The sequence below is a fragment of the Hemiscyllium ocellatum genome, chromosome 22 (genome assembly GCF_020745735.1).
Source record: "Hemiscyllium ocellatum isolate sHemOce1 chromosome 22, sHemOce1.pat.X.cur, whole genome shotgun sequence".
NCBI classification, from domain to species: Eukaryota; Metazoa; Chordata; class Chondrichthyes; order Orectolobiformes; family Hemiscylliidae; genus Hemiscyllium; species Hemiscyllium ocellatum.
This window is the reverse complement of record NC_083422.1, coordinates 57,101,979-57,119,590: the sequence shown is the minus strand read 5'-3', so window position 1 is coordinate 57,119,590 and position 17,612 is coordinate 57,101,979. Positions and strand designations below refer to the sequence as shown.

At 45.2% G+C, this 17,612-nt stretch overlaps 1 protein-coding gene across 2 annotated transcripts in view; it reads right to left on the bottom strand.

Moving 5' to 3' along the window:
* Positions 1-17,612, bottom strand: part of sema4gb (sema domain, immunoglobulin domain (Ig), transmembrane domain (TM) and short cytoplasmic domain, (semaphorin) 4Gb) — a 173,563-nt gene that overhangs the window by 34,834 nt on the left and 121,117 nt on the right. For both annotated transcript variants that reach the window (XM_060842255.1, XM_060842256.1), the window contains exon 9: positions 9,224-9,399. In XM_060842255.1, the coding sequence (XP_060698238.1) occupies positions 9,224-9,399 (176 nt within the window). The remainder of the gene's footprint in view (positions 1-9,223; positions 9,400-17,612) is intronic.

Genomic DNA, 17,612 nt, shown 5'->3' with positions numbered 1-17,612 from the left:
CCAGCAGCTGCAGTCCTCACTCTCACCACAGTGTGGAAGCAGGCCATCCAGCCCTTCAGGTCCACACCAACCCTGCAAAGAGCATCCCATCCAGACCCAACCCAACCCAACCTCTGGCGCCTTCCATTTCCAATGGCTATTCCATCTAGCCTGCACATCTCTAGTCACTATGGGACAATCTAGCATGGGCAGCCCACCCTAACCTGTACCATCTTTGGATAGTGGGAGGAAACCCCACGCAGACACGGGGAGAGTGTGCAAACTCCACACAGACAGTTGCTTGAGGTGGGAATCAAACCGGGTCCCTGGCGCTGTGAGGCTGCTGTACTAACCACTACTGAAAATGTGTTGCTGGTTAAAGCACAGCAGGTTAGGCAAAATCCAAGGAACAGGAAATTCGACGTTTCAGGCTAGAGCCCTTCCTTTTTCCTGTTCCTTGGATGCTGCCTAACCTGCTGTGCTTTAACCAGCAACACATTTTCAGCTCTGATCTCCAGCATCTGCAGACCTCACTTTTTACTGCTGTACTAACCACTACCCCAAGTTAGTCACCAATTAATCTATTTCAGGGCTATAGGATGAAGTGATACAATTTGGCCCAGAACACAAGGGAGATCAAACCCTACGTACATAGAATAGAATCCCTACAGTGTGGAAACAGGCCATTGGGCCCAACAAGTCCACACTGACCCTGCGAAGAGTAACCCACGCAGACCCAGTCCCCTCTCCTATTACTGTACATTTCTCCTGACTAATACACCTAACCTACACACCCCTGAACATTATGAGCAATTTAGCAAGGCCAATTCACCTAACCTGCATATCTTGGGATTGTGGGAGGAAACTGGAGCAAACCCACACAGACACGGGGAGAATGTGCAAACTCCACACAGACAGTTGCCCGAGGTGGAATTGAACCCGCGTCCCTGGTGCTGTGAGGCAGCAGTGCTAACCACTGAGCCACCATGTTGCCCAGTATAAACAAGCATACTCTTCAAAATTACATCATGGGGTGATTTTACACCCAACTGAATGGGTGGACAAATCCCCATCTAAAGGGATTTATTCCTGATGAAGGGCTTTTGCCCGAAACATCGATTTTACTGCTCCTCGGATGCTGCCTGAACTGCTGTGCTCTTCTAGCATCACTGATCCAAAATCCCCATCTAAAGACAGCCCAGGGACCTTGGAGTGGGTTCACACTGAAGGCTCCTATGGGTCTTAAAAAACAGAACCTCCTGTCCCAGAGAATCCTCAAGAGAACTATCCACTGAGCCTTGTGTACCCAGCCCGGCACAGACCGGGACTGGGGGAGTAGTTTGGGGGACGGGGTGGTCAGTAGTTTATTTGTGGATAATGTAGCCAGAGGGAGAAAAACTAACTTCTCTGCAGGCACCTTTGCAGCTGCAAAATATAACTCAATAATCGATGGTGAGATCATCATTAGATCTTGAAATTGCAATTTATGTGTGACAATCTTGTGATATCCTTCTGTTTGTGTGAGTGCTGTCACGCGCACACATTTCACCTCTTTGTAGACGAATAATTTCTAGTTATTACAGATATAAGTCAACGCTAGCTGTGTAACAACATACGGTCATTCACAGCAAGAAAGACAGTGCACGATAGATGTTAAAAAGAGTGTTTGAAGACTGCTTTGGTGAACAAAGTTGATAATTCACAGCATCTCGATGTCAGTCCGATGCCTGACTGTGAGAAGCCCTTCCTGTGGTTACTCACTGAGCACGAGCTGAGATAGTATCAACAGCAACATGGCCACTTAACCCATGGAAATTCCAACAGGAACAGCCAAGATTACAGGGGAGGCTCGAATGACAGAGAGAGAGAATCAGACAAGTCAAGATGTGGTGTCCATTCCGCCACGGACTAACCAAATGGTTTCACTTGCATCAGCACAGAACAAGCGAGCACTCAGTCCCTGTGCACAGCCCTGGCTCAGTGACAGCACCCTCACTTCGACTGAAAAGGCTGGATACTCCAGACCCTGCTGCGGTGACCTGAACACATGGTTTCGGCTGGCAGTTCAGTGATGGGATCTCAGGTTAAACTGAAGCCCCATCTCCTCTCTGGATATACTGCCATGACATCTTTTGCAGTATTGCGAAGAAAGGTCGCAGAGATCGCCCTGGTGTTCCAGAAGGTAAGCTGCTTATCAACGTCTTGCTCGATCACGCAGCCGGCTCTGTGCCCCATTTCCCACATTACGACTGATCACCTTTCGCTGGCCACGGGTACAGGTAAAGTCACGTTGTCCTGAGGATCATAGCACTGCTCTCTCATTACAGAGAGATAACCTTAGACGAGTATAAAGAAAGTAGGAGTATACTGAAGAGGGAAATCAGGAGGGCAATACGGGGACATGAGATAGCTTTGGCAAATAGAATTAAGGAGAATCCAAAGGGTTTTTACAAATATATTAAGAACAAAAGGGTAACTAGGGAGAGAATAGGGCCCCTCAAAGATCAGCCTTTGTGTGGAGCCACAGAAAATGGGGGAGATACTAGATAAGTATTTTGCATCAGTATTTACGGTGGAAAAGGCTATGGAAGATATAGACTGTAGGGAAATAGATAGTGACATCTTGCAAAATTCCAGATTACAGAGGAGGAAGTGCTGGATGTCTTGAAACAGGTAAAGGTGGATAAATCCCCAGGACCTGATCAGGTGTACCCTAGAACTCTGTGGGAAGCTAGAGATGTGATTGCTGGGCCTCTTGCTGAGATATTTGTATCATCAATAATCACAGGTGAGGTACCGGAAGACTGGAGGTTGGCAAACGTGGAGCCACTGTTTAAGAAGGGTGGTAAGGACAAACCAGGGAACTATAGACCAGTGAGCCTGTTGTTGGAGGGAATCCTGAGGGACAGGATGTACATGTATTTGGAAAGGCAAGGACTGATTAGGGATAGTCACCATGGCTTTGTGCGTGGGAAATCATGTCTCACAAATTTAATTGAGCTTTTTGAAGAAGTAACAAAGAGGATTGATGAGGGCAGAGTGGTAGATGTGATCTATATGGACTTCAGTAAGGCGTTCAACAAGGTTCCCCATAAGAGACTGGTTAGCAAGGTTAGCTCTCATGGAATACAGGGAGAACTAGCCATTTGGATACAGAACTGGCTCAAAGGTAGAAGACAGAGGGTGGTGGTGGAGGGTTGTTTTTCAGACTGGAGGCCTGTGACCAGTGGAGTGCCACAAGGATCGGTGCTGGGCCCTCTTTTTGTCATTTAGATAAATGATTTGGAAGCGAGCATAAGAGGTACAGTTAGTAAGTTTGAAGATGACACCAAAATTGGAGGTGTAATGGACAGCGAAGAGAATTACCTCAGATTACAACAGGATCTGGACCAGATGGGCCAATGGGCTGAGAAGTGGCAGATGGAGTTTAATTCAGATAAATGCGAGGGTTTTGGGAAAGCAAATCTTAGCAGGACTTATCCACTTAATGGTAAGGTCCTAAGGAGTGTTGCTGAACAAAGAGACCTTGGAGTGCAGGTTCATAGCTCCTTGAAAATGGAGTCGCAGGTAGATAGGATAGTGAAGAAGGCGTTTGGTATGCTTTCTTTTATTGGTCAAAGTATTGAGTACAGGAGTTGCGAGGTCATGTTGCGGCTGTACAGGACACTGGTTAGGCCACTGTTGGAATACTGAGTGCAATTCTGGTCTCCTTCCTATCGGAAAGATGTTGTGAAACTTGAAAGGGTTCAGAAAGGATTTACAAGTACGTTGCCAGGGGTGGAGGATTTGAGTTATAGAGAGAGGCTGAACAGGCTGTGGCTGTTTTCCCTGTAGCGTCGGAGGCTGACGGGTGACCTTATAGACGTTTACAAAATTATGAGGGGCATGGATAGGATAAATAGGCAAAGTCCCTGGGGTCGGGGAGTCCAGAACTAATGGGGTTTAGGTTTAGGGTGAGAGGGGGAAGATATGAGCGAGACCTAAGGGGCAACTCTTCCACGCAGAGTGTGGTACGTGTATGGAATGAGCTGCCAGAGGAAGTGGTGGAGGCTGGTGCAATTGCAACATTTAAGAGGCATTTGGATGGGTATATGAATAGGAAGGGTTTGGAGGAATATGGGCCGGGTGCTGGCAGGTGGGACTAGATTGGGTTGGGATATCTGGATGGGTTGGACTGAAGGGTCTATTTCCATGCTGTACATCTCTATGACTCTATTACTCTAACTGATGGTCATATCGTCATGGAGATCTACAGCACAGAAAAAGGCCTTCAGCCCATCACATCCATGTTGGTCAAAAACACCCACCTAACTATTCCAATCCAATCTTCCAGCACTGGGCCATAGCCTTGTATCCCTTGGCATCACAAGTCCACATCTGAATATCTGCCTGATGTTCTGAGGGTTTCTGCCTGTCCCACCCTCACAGGCAGTGAGTTCCAGATTCCCAACGGTCTCTGGGAGAGAAAAGCGTTGCCCTCACATCTCCCCGAAACCTCCTGCCCTTTAGATACTTTATTTCTCAAGAAGGAGGAGAACTGAGATGGGCAGGATCTTCATGGCAACTTCAGCCAGGGCTGGAACTGAGTCCACACTGTTGGCATCACTCTGTACCAACAGCCAGCTATCCCACTAACTGAGCTAACCAAACCCCAGTTAGCCAGTGAGCCAGATGGTTCCTGCTTATTCTTTCAGCCCCCCTTGAAAAGGATCTTCTGATCTCCTTTGGGTACCAGCTGACCATTGAGAGAAGCTTCAGTAAGGACTGATGTATACAATAACATATCATGGGGAGTTAAGGTTCACATGTTCGTAATTGTTTTTCAAGGGCAACCCGAACAGAAAAATCTGGTTTCCGGCAGCATTTCTTTCTCAGAGTGCAGTAAGAATTTGCCAAGTGGATGTTAATGATTAAACATGCCCCACGCAGAAGGCCTCACACTCTCTCTTCGGCTTATCTTTAACGAGGTGACCGTGACAAACCGATAGATTGAAGTCTCAGGCAGCTTTGTCCGCTGTGTGTTCAACTCGCTTGTGGAGCGAGATCAATCAATTCTATCAGAGATTTCTGTTTGCAAGTGGCACTGAGCTTGGATCAGTGTTGCTATGGTTACTGGGTTAGCAGGAGATGATCACAGCATTTAGAAACCAGCTTTCCTGGATCTCAGCCTGAATACCTAGCCAAGCCATCACAGGTAACTGTCATTTTTCCCTGTTCGACCGGATTTTTAGGATCGATGCAAGGACGGTGCATGGTTTTTGATGAACTTCTTTCAAACCTGAATGTGGATTCAAATCCAGTGCAGACTGATGTGACTGAGATCTCCTCCGGCCTCTGGTTATCAGAATCCAACAAATCAGACAAGCTCAGTCTCAGAGAACAGAAGGACACAGCAAAAAGTTTCCGGGAAGTCGCAAGCGCTACAGTTCCTGAAACAGTCAGAGAGCTCCCCGTGGACAAAGTAGCACGTTTCTTCGTAAGGCTTGGGCTAATGCACGTTGTTTTAGGAGGGAAGAGGAGGGGAAGATTTGCTGATTTGGAGTTACTGATCCCAAATGATTGAAGCCAAAAGGCTCACTCGCTCATGCCAGCATCTCCCACCGAACGAGGGGTATCTAGAGGCCACTGATGTGAAAACTGCAGCTGGCAAGCAACACTCTGTATCCACACGTGGACTGGAGAATATACAGGGAATCTCAATCTTTGTCACTATCAGGAGCAACCGTCAGTTCAGCAGATTTCAACCTGTAACATCCTTCAGGGGAAATCAGCATTATCCAACAAGGGGAATCCCAAAATTCAGGGATTATAAACCAACAGATACCTTGGTCTGTGTGTGCCCATGGATGAAGGTGTACTAGTGACCTGAGGTATTTGTGTATATGAGCCTGGCCTCTGGTGTTAGTGTGCTGGGTAGGCCATAAAATAACCACCCATTTGTCACCCCTGCACTGCATGTAAAAGGACTCTCTCTCTCAGCATTAGGAAGCCAGCTACGAATAAGCGAATCGAAAGGACAGCCAGTGACATTACAAGGGAGCAGGAGAAAGGGTTTTAACTAACTGCAAATCTAACAATCCTAACATTGAGATGAACAGTAAAGGCCTTTTCCCCAGGGTTGGGGAATTCAAAACTGATTTTAAGGTGAGAGGAGAAAGATTTAAAAGGACCTGAGGGACAACTTTTTTCATAGAAGGTGGTTCTTGTGTGGAATAAACAGCCAGAGAAAGTGATAGATACAGATACAGTTACAATGTTTAAAAGTCATTTGGACAGGTATATGGGCCAATCACAGGCAACTGGGCCTAGTTTGGTTTGGGAAATCTGGTTGGCATAGGTCTGTTTCTGTGCTGTATGACTCTATGACTATGATAGTTCAAGTATCATTTTCCCAGTATCTCCTCTTCACTTCCCATTTCTAACCTGTGTCTGTGTTTTGCATTATTAAGAAGCTCTTACACTTGAGGTATAGTGACCCTCAGACCAATAATGAGAGAGCAATCCTATGGTCTGGTAAAACTCTGGAACTTCACCTCTTCACATTTCGTAACGCGTTAACTCACACTTTTTTGTTGACTCAAGAAGGCCTGGTTAAATTGGTCCTTGCTAAAACATGAATTCATTCAGTCCAGGACAAACTCAAGGGAGGTATCCTTTTATAAGTTAACCTTGTTGTGAACAGCCAAGGGATCGGGTGGATAAAGAACGGGAGTCAGATTCTCCCTCCCAACTCAGGAAGCTTAATAATTTGGGGTATTCCATCTGGAACTGTCATACCTTGGAGAAGCTCACCTAGGGTGTGGTCATATCAAGTGGACGATGTAGCGGTGTTGCTGCTGTACCAAGGAATTTGTACATTGGGAGATTTATGGAGAGCTGTCCCTATTCCCCAGGACATGGTGAATCACTTACACACATTGCAAGGGATTAAAGAATTTAACTACAGACGTTTACACATTTGTCATAGAGTCAGACAGCACGGAAAGAGACTCCCTAGTCCATGCCAACCATAATCCCGAACTAAACTAGTTCCACCTGCCTGCTCCTGGCCCATATCCCTCCAAATCATTCCTATTCATGGACTTATCCAAATGTCTTTTAAACGTTGTACCCACATCCACTACTTCCTCAGGAAGGTCATTCCACACATAAACTACCCTCATGTCTTTTTGAATCTCTATCCTCTCACCTTAAAAATACACCCCCTTATCTTGAAATCCCCCACCCTAGGGAAAAGACATTTACCATTAATCCTACCTAAACCCCTCATGATTTTATAAACCTCTATAAGGTCACCCCTCAGCCTCCTGCACTCTGGTGAAAAGTGTTCCAGCCTTACTTTATAACTCAAACCTTCCACACCCGGCAACATCCTGGTAAATCTCTTCTGAACCCTGTCCAGCATAATCATATCCTTCCTACAATTTACATGAAAACTTCCTGTGGCATCTGTTCTAAGTCACTTCACTCCTTTCTGTTTTAATTGACCTTATTTAAAGTATGGGTTTGTTTTACCTGGAGGTGGAGGAGGAATATTAGGAGTGTGATTTTCAGCTGGGATTTGAAAGGTCTGTGACAGGCTTTATCAGGGCTGGGGAGGAGGAAAACAATCCATTTCATGAAAGGTTGTATTTTCTTTCATTCACGGTAGCCTCCTTCATGTTGCTTCCTTATGCATTGCTGAAAATATAACTCCTCTTTAAAAGTACTTCACTATATAGTCGCAGACGTATCGGCTGTATTGGTCAGGGCCTTTGTGTAGCGATGAGGGCTGTGTCTGGTAGACCGGGAGAGGCTGGGAGGAAGGATCCCGAATAAATACGGGTATGCCAACAGCTGCTCCCAGTGGTGGGGAGTTTTGGTGGGATTGCACTGAGTATTGTGATTTAATTTAATTTGCCTTGGTTCAATTCAATTTAATCTAGGGTTATTTTTCCTTTAATTTATTTATTGAATTGTAGTTTGCGGAGGGTTTTTCTCTTTTAAATTTTTTGTGGAGTAGAGTAGTAATTTGTTTACTGTTATTGTTGTTAGAATTTTAGATTGTTATACTATTTTGTAGTAATTTTATAATTTTGCAAAAAAATTCAAAATCTTTTTCTCAGTAAAAATATTTACAAAAAAATGTAATTCACCAGCTAGAAAGCGGTGAGGTTATCGCCAAAGATGCAAAATGTTCCTTTCTATGAAAACAAAGTTCTGCGGATACTGGGAATCTAAAATCAAAACAGTAAGTGCTGGAGAAACTCAACAAGTTTGACAGCAGCTGAAGACAGAGGGAAACTTTCTCTCCAAAGTTTCGAGTCCAGCCCTTTCTGGTTTGTTTTCCTATTTCTTTTATTAGTTTCAGCTCAGAAGGTTTGGACAGAAAACTCCCCTCATGGTCTGAACTCAGAATATGTTTCCCAACTGCGCAGGAAACCACAAATCTGTGAGGTTTACCTTCCCAAACCACCCGGGGCCTTATCCTACTGTCTCTGTGGTGAGTCGGAGGGATTTTCCTTCGGGTAAACTAAGGAAACATTGCAAATGTGACCTTGCTCTCAGCAAATCACAGACTGAGCACACAGATTATAACGATAGAGTATTGGGATGGAGGGGAGAGATGAGAAGTGATAAAACAAATAGTCTCCAGACTTACAAAGGTTTCAGTGAATCCCATTTGCCCTGGAATTCATCTAGGCACTTAACTCCAGATCTATCTCCTCAGTCCACGTTCCTTCACTCACCCCATTCCATTCACTTCAGTTCTGTTGGAACTGGACTTTGTGACTGAATCTAACTCTGGTATTTAATGGAACCAATGGCCTCCTTGGGTGCTGTAACATTTCTGTGATTCTGTAAGACAGGTACTTGCCTTGATATAGCGCCTTATCCTGAGGACATCACAAACAGCTTTGCTGCTTGTGAATTATTGTTTGGCATTTCTGACGTCATTGTTGTTTGTGGGTAAACACTTCAACCGTTTTCCTACACAGGGCAATTCCACAAGCGACAATGACGATGATCCTGTGCTTATGTTGGTGATGTCGGTCGATAGTTTAATATAACTGAGGATCATGAGGAAATGAACAGGTGCAATGAGTTAATGTGAAGTCCACCTCAACAGCAGATGATTGGCCGTGCACCCAAAACAACAGCAATTCCAACAAGGGAGCACTTCCTCAATACTGTCCATCTTGGCCAAGTGCTCCATTGATGGTTAAGATAGTCTGTGTGTACTGAGCACAATATTTGCACTTACCATTGCGATAAAAACACTCCATAGAATATCGTGTCTTGCCAGTTTCCTCGGTCTAGAACATAGATACTCTTCAGGATGTTGAAGTGGAAGCCAAACTCTGGGATGGAACAGACAACCCGGGCCTTCAGGAAGGACGTCCATTTCTTCTGTAATATTCTCATTCCTCCCTCATCGCTCTGTGACACAAACAGATTCAATATGGGGAGGTGTATACTGAGTCTATCTTTGTACACTGTTACCTCATGGCCCTTTCCAAGCAGTCATCTATCAGCCTGCCCCCAATTTTCCCATCGATTCCTCTGATTTCAAACCAACATTTCCATTTCTGTGTAACAACATAAAGTTCTCCACCCTGTTACATTTCAGGAAAGAGTATTTATCGATTTGTCAGCATGCAGCAGAGGCCATTTACAGGAATATATAATACAGCATGGAAACGGGCCCTTCAGTCCAAACTGGCCCATGCTAACCACAGTGCCCACTCAGCTAGTTCCAATCGCCTGCATTTAGTTCACATCCCTCTTAACAGGGTTAGATAGGGTGGACAGCGGGAGCTTTGTTTCCTCGGATGGTGATGACTAGCACAAAGGGACCGTAGCTTTAAACGGAGGGGTGGTAGATGAAAGACAGAGGTAGTTTCTTTACTCAGAGAATAGTAGAGTCATGGAATGCACTGCCTGCAACAGGAGTAGACTCGCCAACCTTAAGGGCATTTAAATGGTCATTGGATTGGCATATGGATGAGAATGGAATGGTGTAGGTTAGATGGGCTTTAGATTGGTTCCACAGGTTGGCACAACATCAAGGGCCAAAGGGCCTGTACTGTGCCGTAATGTTCTATGTTCTAAACCCTTCCATCAATGTACCAATCCAAATTTTTTTTTTAAATGTTGCTGTTGTACCTGCCACAACCACTTTCTCTGGCAGCCTTTTCCATACCCACTCCCCATGTGAAGAAGTTGCCCCTGAGGTCCTTCTTAAATCTTTCCCCTCTCACCTGAAACCAATGTCCTCCAGTTTTGAATTCCCCATCCCTGGGGAAAAAAGACTACCTGCATTCATCCTATCCATGCCCGTCATGATTTTATTCACCTCAATAAGGTCAGCCCTCATTCTTCTACGTCCCAAAGAATAAAGTCCTATCCTGGCCAACCTCTCCCTGCAATTCAGGCCAACTAGTCCTGGTAGTAACATCCTTGTAAATCTTCTTTGCACTCTTTCCAGTTTAACAATGCCTTTCGTGTAACAGGGTGACCAAACCGGGTACACAATGCTCCATGTCCATGCCAACCCTCTGGAACAGACACTCAGCTAGCTCCTTTCCCCCACCTTCTCCCCGTAACTTTGTACATCATTCCTCTCCAGAGAATCTCTTCTGGAAGCCATAACTGAATCTGACTTGATGAAGCAAATACCCTCCAGACCTTGTATGAAGATGTTTCCTCTCAGATTCCTTTGTCGCTTGTCTGAAATCAGGTGGTGCTGCTTCTCTACCTGTCCTCCGATGGAGACAAGGAGGTCAGAAATACAGGGCAGGGGGTGGCGTGGGGAATGGTCTACTCACCCTGCCCTACCCACCACTATCCCACCCCCCTCACTCACCCCCAGGGGGAAGCTGCCCCCTCAGCCATAACATGCTGTGGATGAAGCTGATTACTGAATTGCGGGACTTCCTCCTTTCCCCATGTCACCTGACTGGGGAGGTGTGCCAGCCTCTAGCCAATCAGATTTATTGGCAGTACTGGTAATGCCATTCACTGGAGGATTCCTAGCCTCTGACCTGTTCTCATCGCCATTCAATTTCGAGTCATACAGTCATACAGCACGGAAACAGATCCTTCGGTTCAACTCATTCATGCCGACCAGCTATCCTAAACTAATGTTGTCTCATTCGCCAGCACCATGTCCATATCCCTCCAAACCCTTCCTATTCATATACCCATCCAGATGCCTTTTAAATGTTGTAATTGTACCAGCTTCCACCACTTCCCCTGGCAGCTCATTCCATACACGTACCACCCTCTGCATGAAAAAGTTGCCCCTTAGGTCCCTTTTATATCGTGCCCCTCTCACCCTAAAACTATGCCCTCTAGTTTTGGACTCCCCCACCCCAGAGAAAAGACTTTGTCTATTTACCCTATCCGTGCCCCTCATGATTTTATAAGGCTCTATAAGGTCACCCCTCAGCCTCCGACGCTCCAGGGAAAACAGCCCCAGTCTGTTCAGCCTCTCCCTGTAGCTCAAATCCTCCAACCCTGGCAACATCCTTGTAAATCTTTTCTGGACCCTTTCAAGTTTCACAACATCTTTCCGATAGGAAGGAGACCAGAATTGCATGCAATATTCCAACAGTGGCCTAACCAAAGTCCTGTACAGACGCGACATGACCTCCCAACTCTTGTACTCAATACTCTGACCAATAAAGGAAAGCATACCAAACACCTTCTTCATTATCCTATCTACCTGCGAATCCATTTTCAAGGAGCTATGAACCTGCACTCCAAGGTCTCTTTGTTCAGCAACACTCTCTAGGACCTTACCATTAAGTGTATAAGTCCTGCCCTGATTTGCTTTCCCAAAATGCACATAACTCTCTCTATGTTTCTGCTACAGATCCAGTTACAGACTAGCTGCTCATTCACTTGAACAGAGGTGTTTCTGCACTTTCTGGGTTAATGCGACAGTGATGTGTTTACAATGTATTCAAATTACATTTATTCAGGGAAAACAATGAGACTATTCACTCATTGAGCACCACACCCACTTGAGAAGTCAAATTTCAAAATTCTAAATGACGGGCTGCCAGAAATCCGCAGAGAACAGGGACAACATACCTCTCTCAACACCAAATATTTCAGATTTGTTCAGCAGCTGGAGGGGAAGTCCTTTTAATTGTGATATAACTTTACTCTGGAATCTTTCCACCGCTAATTGTTAGCACAAAGAAAATACTTTCTCCTCATGGAGACTGTGTTAAAAACCAACGAGTTTATTTGGAAGTACTAGCTTTAGGAGCACTGAAAGATAACTACTGGGCGGGATCATAAGGCACAGAATTTATAGCAAAAGATGTTGCCTCACTAGTTCCCTGATGAAGGAGCGGCGCTCCAAAAGCTAGTGCTTCCAAATAAACCTGTTAGACTAAACCTGGTGTTGTGTGATTTTTAATGTTGTCCACCCCGGTCCCACACCGACACCTCCACGTCATGGAGGCTGACACATTCCAAAAACAAAAATCCTCTTCATCACACAATAGTGGGTCTAAAATCATTAAAATAACTCGGCTTGTATCTCTGGTCAGGCAGCATCTGTGGAGCAGGAGAGTCGACATTTCAAGCATAAGCTCTTCATCAGCTTTTGCCCGAAATGTCGACTCTCCTGCTCCTCGGATGCTGCCTGACCTGCTGTGCTTTTCCAGCGCCACTCTAATCTCGACTCTGATCTCCAGCATCTGCAGTCCTCGCTTTCTTCTAGGCTTGTATCTCTCTGAGTATTGGAGATTAAAGGATGATCCAGCTGGGGTAATGGAGATGATTGAAGGAGCTGTTAACTTTCCGACGATGCCTCCATTTTGAAAATCTGAACCTTAATCTGCCCCTCCCTCATCTCCACCCCCACCCCCTCCATCACCCCCCTTCATGAGGAGCAGTAGGGTATCTCATGAAGGGGGATGGTGTTTGGGCAGGATTGGGAAGATGAGGGAGGGGCAGATTAAGGTTCAGATTTTCAAAATGGAGGCATCGTTGGAATGGAAGTGAAGCTCAGTCTCTGAGCACCGTCATGGCTGAATGGGACAATGGAGTTTATATTCAGGAGCACGTTGGTGCCTTTACTCCCACCAAAAAAGTACCTCAGCTCATTCCCAAAGAAAGCATTGAATGATTATTCGGATAAAAATACGTGCAAGGGTATGGAGGGAGGAAGACAGCAGATGGACACTAGGTCATGGCACTCATTCAATGAGCCAGTGCAGGGACAATGGGCCAAATGGCCTCACTTGCACTGTAACATGTCTGTGAGTCATAGAATCCCTACAATGTGGAAACAGGCCATTCAACTCATACCAACCTGGGATTGTATTCATTAGAATTTAGAAGGTTGAGGGGAGATCTAATGGAAACTTACAAGATAATGCATGGCTTAGAAAGAGTGGATGCTGGGAAGTTGTTTCCATTAGGCGGGGAGACTAGGACCCGTGGGCACAGCCTTAGAATTAGAAGGGGTCAACCTAGATTAGGAGACATTTCTTTAGCCAGAGAGTGGTGGGCCTGTGGAATTCATTACCACGGAGTGCAGTGGAGGCCGGGACGTTAAATGTCTTCAAGGCAAAGATTGATAAGTTCTTAATTTCGCAAGGAAGTAAGGGATATGGGGAGAGTGCGGGTAAGTGGGGTTGAAATGCACATCAGGTATGACTGAATAGCGGAGTGGACTCGATGGGCTGAATGGCCTTGCTTCCACTCCTATTTCTTATAGCATCCCATCCAGACTCAACCCTCCTTAACCTATCCCTGTAACCTTGCATTTCCCATGGCTGATCCACCTAACCTACACATCACTGAACACTCTGGGCAATTTAGAGTGGCCAATCCACCTAGACTGGACTGTGGGAGGAAACTGGAGCAAACCCACACAGACACGGGGCGAATGTGCAAAATGTACAGAGACAGTCACCTGAGGTGGGAATCGAACCCAGGTCCCTGTGAGGCAGCAGTGCTAACCACTGAGCCTTCGTGTTGCCCCACTGTGATTTTGTCAACAGACAGTAGATGTAATGTCAGGGTTTCATACCTCTCTCACTCTGTCTGTGACCAAATTCCACTCTGGCACAAAGCACTAAACACATAGCCATTTCAAACTCATTTGCTGGCAATGGATAGTATCCAGGGAGCTGCTGACAGTCACTGACAGAGTGCACTGTTAGTGTATACATGGGTAAGGTACTAGAGGCCGAATGATACTGAAACTGCTGTGTGCGTTCCCAGCTTTATAACAGAAGTTCTTTCTAAACTCAAATCGGCTAAAAACATACATTAACTCCAACCTCCTTTTATATTTCCTCCATACCCTGCTGGATGTAGATATATTTAGAATTATTTTATTTAAAGAGCGGTTGTCAAGGAAACCTTTGCAGAGTAGGTACAAGAGCTGAGGGTTGAATTAGTATTTGTGATTGAGGTGTTTTAGTTGTTGGAAGCTGCTGGGTTAATGACCATCTCTCAGAGATGTTCGAACAGCCCCCGTGCAGTGCAGCCTGTCAGTCATTGTAGAAACAAAACAATGGAAATGCAACTGTGAGGAAAAAGATACTGGAGATACAGAGCGTTCTGCTATAACGCTACAGTCATGTTCCCCTGCAACCTCACACTGGAGAAAATCACACTATGGAAAACCACTATAGAAAACCACACTATGGAAAACTGCTATAGAAATTAATACTATGGAAAACTGCTATAGAAAACTGTACTATGGAAAACTGTTATAGAAAATCACACTATGGAAAACTGCTATAGAAAACTGTACTATGGAAAACTGCTATAGAAAATCACATGATGGAATACCCTATGGAAAACTGCAGTAGAAATTCACACTATGGGAAACCGCTTTAGAAAATCGTGCTATGGAAAACCACAGTATGGAAAACCGCCCACTGCCAATGTAAGACCTGACTCCTGGATTCAGAAACCCAGGTACCCCCCCTCCCCACCATGGACATGCAGAAATTCAGCCTCAGTCTGACACCTGCCCATATTTAGACAATGAGATCATTACATAGGAGATGGTGTGACATCAGCCACACATGCACGGATTCATTTGGGCTTCGGAAAATCTGTCGACCGTTCCTGACATCACATCTCATATCCTTCGATCCCTTTAGATCCAACTCCTTCTTGAAATCACTGTGTGTGACAGTGAATCCCAGACTCCTCACTCTCTGGGTGAAGACATTCCTCCGTCCTCCATGGTTCACCCCAATCTGCAACCTTTGGTCCCCACCATTGGGAACATCCTTCCTCCAGGTTTCTACAAGTCCCCACCCCCCTTTGATCTTCTGAGCTCCAGCGAATATAATCCTAACTTCACACCATCTCAACCTGAATAATCACGTCCAAATCTGTTTCTTTGCCAGCTTTGCTGATGTAACACATTCGGCGTATAGACAAATTTCCTGTTCAGAACATGCATTCCATTAATCTACATTAGAATCCATCTGCTATTCCTCAGCTGATCTGCCTAAACTGATTCAAATTCCCTTCCATTAAACCTTTAAAATCAGGTAAAGGAAGAATAACAGGTGATAATTATGGACTCAGTGTTGCACAGATGTCAAATGAATTATTCCCAGTAGGGGAAGGACAGTGTACAAACCCTTTGACAGCTCTGTTTCACTTACTGTTAATGAGCTAATGTTCTATGAAGAGCACTGTATTCACTGGTGTTCAGAACAATGAGGAGAGATCTCATAGAGATCTATAAATTTCTAACAGGACTAGACAGGGTAAACGCAGGATGTTTCCAATGACTGGGGTGTCCCTGAGCTAGGAGTCACAGTCTTAGGGTTACATGTTAGGACAGAAATGAGGAGAAATGTCTTCACCCAGGGAGGGGGGAGCTTGTGGAATTGTCTGCCAGAGAAAGCAGTTAGAATCATCGAGTCATAGAGATGTACAGCATGAAAACAGACCATTCAGTCCAACCCAATCCACGCTGTGACCTGATATCCCAACTCAATCTAGTCCCACCTGCCAGCACCCGGCCCATATCCCTCCAAACCCTTCTTATTCATTTACCCATCCAGATGCCTCTTAAACGTTGTAATTGTACTAGCCTCCACCACTTCTTCTGGCAGCTCATTCCATACATGTGAAAAAGTTGTCCTTTAGGTCTCTGTCATTTCTTTCCCCTCTCACCCTAAACCTATGCCGTCTAGTTCTGGACTCCCCGACTCAAGGGAAAAGACTTTGCCTATTTACCCTATCCATGCCCCTCATAATTTTATAAATCTCTATAAAGTCACCCGTCAGCCTCAGACGCTCCAGGGAAAACAGCCCTAGCCTGTTCAGCCTCTCCCTATGACTCAAACCCACCAACCCTGGCAACATCCTTGTAAATCTTTTCTGAACCCTTTCAAGTTTCACAACATCTTTCTGATAGGAAGGAGACCAGAATTGCACACAATATTCCAACAGTGGCCTAACCAATGTCCTGTACAGCCGCAACATGACCTCCCAACTCCTGTACTCAATACTCTGACCAATAAAGGAAAGCATACCAAATGCCTTCTTCACTATCCTATCCACCTGCGACTCCACTTTCAAGGAGCTATGAACCTGTGCTCCTAGGTCTCTTTGTTCAGCAACACTCCCTCGGACCTGACCATTAAGTGTATAAGTCCTGCTAAGATTTGCTTTCCCAAAATGCAGCACCTGGCACTTATCTGAATTAAACTCCATCTGCCACAGCTGAGGCTAACACGCTGGATATTTTCAGGAAATTCTCAGGGTTAAAGGGTATGGGGAGAAAGCGGGGACAGGGGACTGAATTGGATCAGCCATGATCATACAGAATGGCGTTGCAGGTTTGAAGGGCCGAATGGCCAAATTCTGCTCCTATATCTTATGGTTTGTGGTATTCTATTGCCGTTACCCTTGCTGCTTGTCTAACTGTGGTTCTGTTTCGATATTAGCCACAGCCTGATCCCCTTAATTCCAAGTCGGTCAATTTGAATTATCTGTTAACTCAAAAGCATTTTAAAGAACTTAAATTTATATGGCGCCTTCACCATCCCAAAGCCACTTCCAGTCCAGTGTAGGGAAATATAGCAAGCGAATTGTACACAGTTGGCAGCAATGGCCCAGTAATCTATTTCAGAGAAGGTGGTTGAGGGTTGGTAAATATTAGATAGACAGTTTCTGCCCTGCACTACCAGATAGTACCACCTGAATGTTAATATTCACAACATGTCACAACAGACTGACACTCCCACAAGGTCAAGTTTCTGCTGCAGAACTTTTGACCCAGAAAAGTACGATTTAGCCAGAGTGGAAGCTCAGTTAAATAGGTAAGTATTTCAGAACGAATTCTTAAAGCAAGTGAAAAATAGCCCTCAGTTAACAGGGCTGGCTGGTGAATGACTGTATCTGGTACCTTTTGACATCACAGTAACTTCTCATTAATTTCAAGGTGAATTTAAATCAGTTTCCAGGGTTGTGTAATATTAAAGCTATCTATGGGACCTTTAGACTCCAATTTCCAAGGACCTGTCTTGACCAAGATCGTTCATGTGTTGAACGGCTACTGTGATTCATAGAACCCTACAGTGTGGAAGCAAGCCATTTGGCCCATCTTGTCCACACCGACCCACTGACACATGCCCGCTAACCTTATC